Source organism: Eleginops maclovinus, chromosome 9, assembly GCF_036324505.1.
Source record: "Eleginops maclovinus isolate JMC-PN-2008 ecotype Puerto Natales chromosome 9, JC_Emac_rtc_rv5, whole genome shotgun sequence".
NCBI lineage: Eukaryota > Metazoa > Chordata > Actinopteri > Perciformes > Eleginopidae > Eleginops > Eleginops maclovinus.
In genome coordinates this window covers 789,352-798,794 of record NC_086357.1, presented here as the reverse complement: position 1 = coordinate 798,794, position 9,443 = coordinate 789,352, and the positions used below count along the sequence as shown (strand labels likewise).

General features: G+C 42.4%; 1 protein-coding gene across 3 annotated transcripts in view; it reads right to left on the bottom strand.

Moving 5' to 3' along the window:
- Positions 1 to 793: 793 nt before the first annotated feature.
- The window catches only part of nfia (nuclear factor I/A), a 147,269-nt gene continuing 138,619 nt past the window's right edge, over positions 794 to 9,443 (bottom strand). For all 3 annotated transcript variants that reach the window (XM_063891604.1, XM_063891605.1, XM_063891606.1), the window contains one exon: positions 794 to 5,946. In XM_063891604.1, the coding sequence (XP_063747674.1) occupies positions 5,932 to 5,946 (15 nt within the window). In that variant the 3' untranslated portion in view covers positions 794 to 5,931. The remainder of the gene's footprint in view (positions 5,947 to 9,443) is intronic.

The following is a 9,443-nucleotide window of genomic DNA, read 5'->3' as shown; positions in this document are numbered from 1 at the left end:
CTTTTTCTTTTCTGTTTTGAGACTGCCTAACCATAACACCCTTCTTTGACCTTAAGACACACAAAGATGTTGCTGAGTATCTTTGGAGAACCTTTACTCCAGCCTCTTGGGCATCTGGCAGAACAGATATGCTTGAGTTTCAATCAATACAGCCCTCTTCACTGCCCTTGTAACGCCTAACATTTTTGTAGTTGCATATGTAAAATGGTGTCCATTTTTGTCCAACTTGCATGTGTATCTGTATTGATTTTGTATTGAGTTTTGTTGATTAATCATTTTGTTGTTCTAAAGTCAAATGGCCTTTGTTGTCTTCAATGATAGTTAATTCAACATATTTGAGTTTTGGAAATAACTAATATCTTTACACGCCAAGTCTATGATGATTGTTGGTTTCAGCACTAGCCATGAAGTTGTACTGTGAATCAACACAGGCAGCAGCAGAGATTCAGTTGCTCCTCCCATATTGTGGAACGACACAATGTTCATCTCAGAACATTTAGTGAGTTAAAAATAAGACCTGCTATTGTGATTAAACCCAATAAAATGAAGAGGAATGTAGACATGGACAGCAACTCCGATCACACTTGAAGGGTCCCTTATCCTGGTGACCTGCCCTTCCTCAGCCAAGTGTCCTGCTCCATGAATGTGATGCAGTGATGAGCAGCAGAGGATGTGTGGATGGGGGAGATCAGAGAATGACCTCCAGGCTTAGGGGGGGCTGGAGGAGGAGGAGGACGAGGAGGAGGTGATCTTGTGGGCCAGTGAAGAAAGAAACAGATGGAAAAGAAAAAGATCATGTTGCATAATCAAGCTGTTTATTTTCCTGCATGGAATGATGAACACAAAAAAAGATGCCTAGATGCATTTATAGTAGGGGCATCCTTTGGCTGTCTCCTGCCGAAAACTTAAATTTTAAAATGCATAAAAAACACTTGCTTTTCTTACCAATTTTCCTCAAAATGACCTACATGTAGGTTCATCAACACTGATGCAACAAATAACCTTCAAAACATACAGCATACCGTAACATCCATTTACAATGGTCTTATCACCACAGCACCCAGCACTTTTTAAGTACAGGAATATGCTATACCATCAACAGAGGAAATGATCTTAAATACATATAAAAAGGAAAGCAAATAAAGAAAAAAATAAAGAAAATAAGGAAACAGGAAAGTTTTCAACTTAAATCCAGTTCCAAGAAACAAACCAAACCAGTTCTAATAATGTGGCCTCGATACAAACAATCAGAAAATTCACAACACTAGTTTTTCCTCATTTTATCAATGTTACAAAAGTCCTGCATTATAAAATAGGGCAGCTTTAAAATCAGTGTAATCAATAAAACTATTCAACATACAAACACGTCTCCCAGGCTCTGCCTCCCATCCGTTAGAGCTATCTCTCCTCTGCGTCTCTTCGCTGCTGTACCGGAACTAAATTACACATACAACACAAGAAAAAAAATAAACTGCCCAAACTATTGCTTTTATATTATTTTTCATTTTTTCATTCTTTCTTTAAAAAGGGTGCAATTTTGTCTTTATCTTACACACAACACAGCCAAAAGTCGCTGATTAGATGCTAGGCTGTTTCACAAGATTTTTGTGACACTTTAAAAAATGTCCGTGCAATTTTTTTTATTCCCTTTGCTTTTTTGAAGCCCTGGAGCTGTATTGTGTTATGTAATACTTTTTCACTTTTGTCATTTGTTTCATATTTAGTGCAGATAATTAAGGAAGTAATGCCCAACTCATGGCTAAAGGGTAGGCAAGAACAAACAAAACAAATGTCACGCTAAGAAAAACACGCAACCCACACAAGTGGAACTACTTAACCATCACAGCTAACGGCATCACGTCACTGTCCGATTAATTGGATAGGCAGATAGAACACAGAACAGGGATACCATTTAATCACTAAAACCTCTGCCAAGCAGGGCGGGGCGTGCTTGACACTTTGGACGTCATCAAAATGTTTTTGATTAACGGTTTTCTGCGCGATGGAGAAGAAGTTGGACTTGTTTAAGGCTTGCTTGTGACCAAAGAAACAAAAGACCTTTAGCAATAAGAGACCAAATGTAATATTGCCGCCATCTGGTAGATTATCAAAATAGGAAGAAAGGAAGGAGGCAAGGAAGGAGGCAATGAAGGAAGGAAGAAGAGTTCCCTAGCAATGGTGGCTCAGCCTGGCTGGAGCATTGCTGTAGGGCTGGCTTCACAATTTTTAGGACCAACGATGGAGCATGATGCCTGTCGCGTGCATGCTTACTTTGGTTGTAAAAAACGAAACGAAAAAAGACAAAAAAAGTCTATGTGAGTGCATGCAGGTATTGCATATTTTATCTCCTCATAATTCATTGCTGGGAACAAAAAGTAGAAGAACCATCCAAGCAAAATGTACAACAGGACGTTTTGGATTTTTGGAAATTGTAATAACTTAAATAATTGGGGAAAAAAGCATCCCATCAGACTAAGGATAGGGTGAATGGAGTGGGTGGGGGTTAACATGGTTTTCCACCACTTAGTTTGCTTTATTATTATTTACTGGCATCACAACATTTAGAGAAATGAACACATGTCTTCACCTAGACTTGGCTTGGGAACAATAGGGACGCTCTATTGGGCCAAAAGAACTAGGAGTATGAACTGCTAGCTGGAGTGGGCCGGCTCACCTCCTACTCATCACAAACCCAAACTGCTCCCTGGCTGGCAGCCCCTTCACTCTGCCACCTCACTAATAGTACATGTCTGTGGGTCCTGTGTGTGCATGTGTGTGTATTTCCGACCTATGTAGTATGCCATTGCAAAATAACCCCTGAGAACTGAGCGAAGAACTGATTTCCCTTTGGGGAATAATAAAGGTTATCTTCATTCTAATCTTAGGCTTTACAGGAAAAATGCAAAATATGTTTTCATATCGATTTTATATCTCCTTTAAAATGAAAATGTAACAGATTGCTAACAACCAACTGTTGTAGCAGCTAACCTGTCGGGGAGCAGTGAAACACCTGCTAGCTGAGCTGAACCAAACTACTTTAGCTGCTAAACTAAATTGCTGGAAGTAGCGATGTAACTGAAATATTGGCCAAGCTGAATCAAACTGCTAGGGTACAAACAGTTAGCCAACCTGACTCAAAAGTGTTTAGCAGCTAAACTGAACTGTAAACTAACCAAACTTCGTAGCTGCAAAACACGCCATCAGGACATCTGGAGTTTCAATAAAAAATAAAATGTTTCAAACCTTATTTCTACTTAAAACCAGTTCTGGCTGTTATATTGGACCAATAGGCAACGTTATAGTGTTTTTACATAAGATTTTCATTGCAGACATGGTGCTCATTTCACCAAATTTCACTGTGTGCGGGCTGTTAACAATTACTTGGAGGTGATTGACCTGGTTGTAGCTGGTGTAAAATCACCTGTAAGGTCTGCGTTAGATCTGCAGGTGTGGGGGGGGGCAGTTCAGTACAGCTGAGTTCAGTACTGCATCCTCTTAAAACTGAGCTATAAGTGTTTTTGTAAACACATGCGTTCCTCTTCAACTTTATACGCTTTGACATTTGCCTTGAGGTGTGGAAGGTGAATTGAAAAAGGAATAAACAATAAAACAAGATTCTCCACGTTGGATCATGTGCAACTTCTCAGGACTGGACCGTAGCTCAAGGCACATTGATGAGGACAATTGTTTTCATGCAGTTTGATAACGTACAGATGAGAAAGAGAATGCCTGGAAATAAAAGGCAGAACTAAACTGTTGCTGTACGGAAAAAAGAAGGTAGGAGGGAGGAAAGAAGGTAAAAGAAAAAAGAATGGAAAGATATCAAGAAGCAAAGAGAGCTGGTTGTTTGTGAAGGAGAGCCATAACAAAAGGCCTCGACGGGGCAAAAATAATAGACAGCTGCTGGCAAGTGCCTGATGTTGGGTTTACAATATAGTGTCTTTATCTCACTAACTACATCATCTATGGAAAAATGTGTCACTAACACTAGAACATGCATTTTTTTTATTCTTTTTTTGTAAATCACTTAAATTCACTTTTGTTCGACACTGGATGGTCGTAAGTGTGTGTGTGTGTGTGTGTGTGTGTGTGTGTGTGTGTGTGTGTGCATGTGTGTATATATATTTATATATATAGTATAGGAAAGGAAAAAAAACAGTTCAATAAAATGGTAAGTTGCATGTGATGCTCCTGACTGTCTATTCATGGACGAAAGCTTCCAGAGTTACCCTTTGCTCTGCCTCTTCATCGCTTAACCACACCCCCTGATTATACACTCACGACCTATTGGCCAACTGCAGGATTAAGTGCTTTTGATTGGATAGGACCTCAAGGAGACCCAGCCAATCATTGGGCAGCCCATCACTGGGCAACACCCGTTATAGATTATCTCGCAGAAACCGGAGAAAACATGATTAAGTCCACTATATTTTCTCCTGATTTCAACTCAAGAGAAGTTGAAATAGCTTTAGATCATTCAGTAAAATGATGTGCTCATTAAAATAAGTTAATTGCTTAGCGTCTTTTCTTTTAAACAAAATGAAAAGCAATCTTAAGCTGCAAGAAATGCTTTAAAAATTGATTGTTTAAAATGATATTTCTTTAAAGGGATCTTTGTTCTACCATGCTAACAGCTTTACAAGATGAACAAACAACAAATTATAAACAATAAATGTGAATACAGCTCCCGTTATTTCTCACAAGGCTATGGTTCCTAGTTCAATGCTGCTGTTGTCTTTTGTACCCCAATATTTTAGAGTCCCAGAGGTGTGAGCGGACTAGGAAGAAAAATATAGTTTATATATACTTTTCAACAACTCTTTGCAATGAGCTATCTTACAAAGATATTTAACTTTTCAACAGCTAGCCAACAAAATTGCACTTTCCTCATGATCAATATTCCACTGGTAAAATTTGATTGACTCATCTCTCTCCTGTTTGCCTGCTGCAGGTCAGACACCAGAGCTCTCGGCCCACACCTGCCTGCTGTAGCTTCACCCAGTCTGGTGGATGGATAGAGGAGGAAGAGGAGGAGACCAGCTGAAATGACGGCTAAGATAGAAAAATCAATGAAACATGATGCTAAAGCCTCCAAGATAAACAAGCGTGGATCCACCAGTGCCTGGTCACAACACTTCAACAAACCCTTGCTTCCCCCATGTGTCTGACCCCACCTTCAACTGTACTCCCCCATCATAACCTTCCCAGGCTCTCATGTTGAGTTCATGTTATATCTGAGAAAGGGTGTATGTTTGTGCACCACCTCCCAATCAGGTAAGCTCTTTCTATTAAGCACTGGTCCATGTCCTTGGAAAGAGCCTTGGTGACTTCCTCCCCCCCCTGACTTGCCATCAACCTGGGGGTGAGGTCAAGGGAGGGTGGAGTCAATCCTAGAAGGTGTGTGAGGACTCAGGTAAGGGGATGGGGAGTATTAGCTGGTGTCTCAGCCAGGTAACTTTCCCTATCCGACAACTCCAGATAAGTCCACAGGATGCACACACAGCTAAGAATGAGGGGGGGTATAGCTGTCGTCTCTCCAGAGTGGAAGCTCTGTTGTTCGGAGTGGCGACGTCCCCCGCATATTTATCCTCTGGACTGGCCTATGGGTTGGGGGCAGGGTCTGGCACTATAAATGAAAATTGACATATGAACCGTACGTCTAAAAGGAAGTCTACGACGCACAGTGTACAGAGCAGGTGTTGAACACCAGGTTTGGGGTGCGTTTGATCCGCTGTAGCCATGCTGATGCTGCTGAGTCTGTGTATGGCGCTGGTGGGAGCGGATTCAGGCGCAGAGGGGGAAGAAGAAGGCTCAAGTTGCGGGACAAGAAAGGACTCTCCGATGCAGCTGGCATCAAAGGTCGAGGTCTAGGAGGAGGCTGCAGCGATCTGTTGTTCAATACAGGTGGGGGGGGGGGGGCCTCTGGAGTCCTTATCCCAGGTACCACTGGAGAGACAGATGGAAAAACATGGAGTCAGAAACATATGTTCACCTGATAGGGACTGCTCAGGTGAAGTTTAAACACTGAATCAGCTGTATGTGTGCATGAAAACACTTTCATTACATCTCTGAACTGAATCAGATATCCATGAGTTACAGATTGCATGTGTTTTATGAAAATGTATTGGATGTATGTTTGGCAACATACTCATGAAATATCCAAAAATTGAAATATTTTAATATATTAATACATACACTACATACTTAGTCCATAGTGGACGTTGTCATAATATCTTTCATTTAATATTTATTTTCCACAGAGGATCAATTTTTAAGTCATCAAGCTCAAATGTAAATGCAAGCACTTGAAAACAAAGCCAATGGAAAGAAGACTAGTACTCAAAAACTCTCAACATTTCAGGATTTACCCGAAAAAGGACGGGCATGTCCCATTCCTGCTTCCCAGAGGATGAGCCCTTTAGTTTTTCATGATCACACTTTTTTTGTTGCATTCACATTTTGTTTCTGATGAGCTGCAGCCTCTGAAGGACCTTTACAGGACTGATGGATCTCAGGGTTTGGTCAGACAGTTTAAGAGTCTTTTCTAATGTATAGGGATCCCAAACACAACACAGTTCTTCCTGCCTTTAAACCAAACACTTTCTTCCTTCCTCCCTCTTTCTCTCTGCATGTGTGAGTGTAATCCATCTCTGATTGGCCAGTATTGATCGCCAAAGGTGCATCATTGATGTTTCATGAATATCCCCCTCTTCTTCCTACTCTTCCTCACTTCCCCTGCTGAGTTCAAGTTCATCCCCGCCTTACATCATGTCTGGTTGCCAGGGACAACCAGACGGCCCGGGACGTGACTACCATCGCCAAGGCAACCGCATCGGCCTCCACCCCCTATCCAATCCCACCTTCTTCGTTCACCTCCATCCTCTTCCTCCTCCCTTTCGTTTGCGCACCAATGCACACACACACACATAAGAAAAAAATATTGATTTGAAGTGAAGACCCTCACACAAACCTTTACACTATATAAAAAATAAAGTAATTTAGAATACTGTTTTTACATCTTTGAACATCAAGTGAAAGTGAAACACATGCAGGTATTCAAATACTTGTGTGTGTGTGTGTGTGTGTGTGTGTGTGTGTGTGTGTGTGTGTGTGTGTGTGTGTGTGTGTGTGTGTGTGTGTGTGTGTGTGTGCAGTAGTGATAGAGGAGAAGACTGGAAGGTTAGTTTTTAATCAATACAACTTGCTGACGCTAGGACTTTTCTACCTTGCTGCCTTGCTCTCCCTCTCTCTCCCCCAGTGTCTCTCGGTGTCTATTGCCCTCTCGCTCGCTCCCTGCACTGCAGCTCCTCCCTCCCCTCTGTCCTGAGAAGACTCAGACAAAATGAAACTCTCACAGACCAGACAGAGTGTGTGTGTGTGTGTGTGTGTGTGTGTGTGTGTGTGTGTGTGTGTGTGTGTGTGTGTGTGTGTGTGTGTGTGTGTGTGCGTGTGGAGTAATGTTACCACACAGTGGGCTGATGCTGACAGCTGCGATTCAGACTGTAGATACTCATCAAAGAAAAATGAGAGAGAGATGAAGGAGAGTAAGAGAGGACGGTGAATGGAGGTAGAGACTTTAAAGGACCAGTGTGCTGTTTCTCAGTCAGAAGACTCACAAGTCCAGACCCAAACCACAACCTTATTCCGTAATTCACAGCTCTGCGACTTCATCTCTGTGTCAGTCAGTGCTGGGCCCAAGATGTGTAAAATGTATAGTTCCTTTTTTTAAAAGGCTCAGCCATTTCCGTCACCCTCCACACTGCCCTCTCCCACCTGGACCAGAGGAACACTTATGTGAGAATGCTGTTCATTGACTACAGTTCAGCATTCAACACCATTGTGCCCTCCAAGCTCATCATTAAGCTCAGGGACCTTGGGCTCAACAGCGCCCTCTGTGACTGGATCATGAGCTTCCTGATGGGCAGATCCCAGGCAGTGCGGATGAGGAACATCACATCCTCCACCTTGACCCTCAACACCGGAGCCCCTCAGGGTTGTGTGCTCAGCCCTCTCCTCTACTCCCTGTTCACGCACAACTGCATGGCCACACACAGCTCCAACACCATCATCAAGTTTGCTGACGACACGACCGTCATCGGCCTGATCACAGACGGCGACGAGACGGCGTACAGAGAGGAGGTCAGAGCCCTGACATCTTGGTGCCAGGACAACAACCTCCAACTCAACGTCAGCAAAACAAAGGAGCTGATTGTGGACTACAGGAAGAGGCAGAGAGAGGCACACACACCCATCACCATCGACGGGACTCCTGTGGAGAGAGTCAGCAGCTTCAGGTTCCTCGGGGTAAACATCAGTGAGGACCTGACATGGACACATCACACCAGGGTCATATCCAAGACGGCTCGACAGCGGCTCTTCTTCCTCCGCAGGCTGAGGAAGTTCAACATGGACTCCAGGATACTCTGTAACTTCTATAGGTGCACCATCGAGAGTATCCTGACTGGCTGCATCACCGCCTGGTATGGCAGTTGCACCGCCCTCAACCGTAAGACTCTACAGAGGGTGGTGAAACTGCTCAGCACATCACCAGGACGGAGCTGCCATCCATGGAGGACCTCTACACCCAGCGGTGTAGGAAGAAGGCCGGTAGGATAATAAAGGACCCCCATCACCCCAGCAACAATCTGTTCTGTCTGCTGCCGTCTGGCAGACGGTACCACAGCATCCGGACCAAGACCACCAGACTCAGGGACAGTTTTATACCACAGACAATAAGACTGCTGAACTCCTGAGCTCTGTGAATGTCTACTCACATCTGTTTATAGTACACACATACATATATATATATATATATATTATACACATCTGCCATAAATATCTGTTTATAATACACGTGTATGTGTATGTGTCTATATATATATATATATGCATGTATGTATGTGTGTATATATATATATATATGTTATACACATCTGCCATACATATCTGTTTATAGTACACATATCTATATATTATACATATCTGCCATATACATCTGTTATACGTAATATATGCATCTGTCCACACCTCCTCCTTCAACAGTGTAAAGTATTTAAATACTTTCAATGTATTCCACATATGTATATATTTCACATCCTTAAATCTGTATTGTTGATATTGTAAATATTCTTCTCTCTTTTTGCACTATTTTATTTATCTTATTTGCACCATGTATGTTGAGTTGTTGGAGGAGCATGGGATATAAGATTTTCATTGCCAACATATACGTTGTATCTGCTGTGCATATGACAAATAAAACCTTGAAACCTTGAAAACAGCTGGTCACTGTAGTTTTTATTTGTTGGGGACTAGCAGCCGAGCGATCCGCAGAACTGCTCATGTTCAGGTGTACCCTGTACTCCGTGTTCATGTTCTCCATCACTATTCATTCAATATGTCAATCTGCATTTCTCCGAAACTGATTTTTGTAAGTCCTTTTTTTT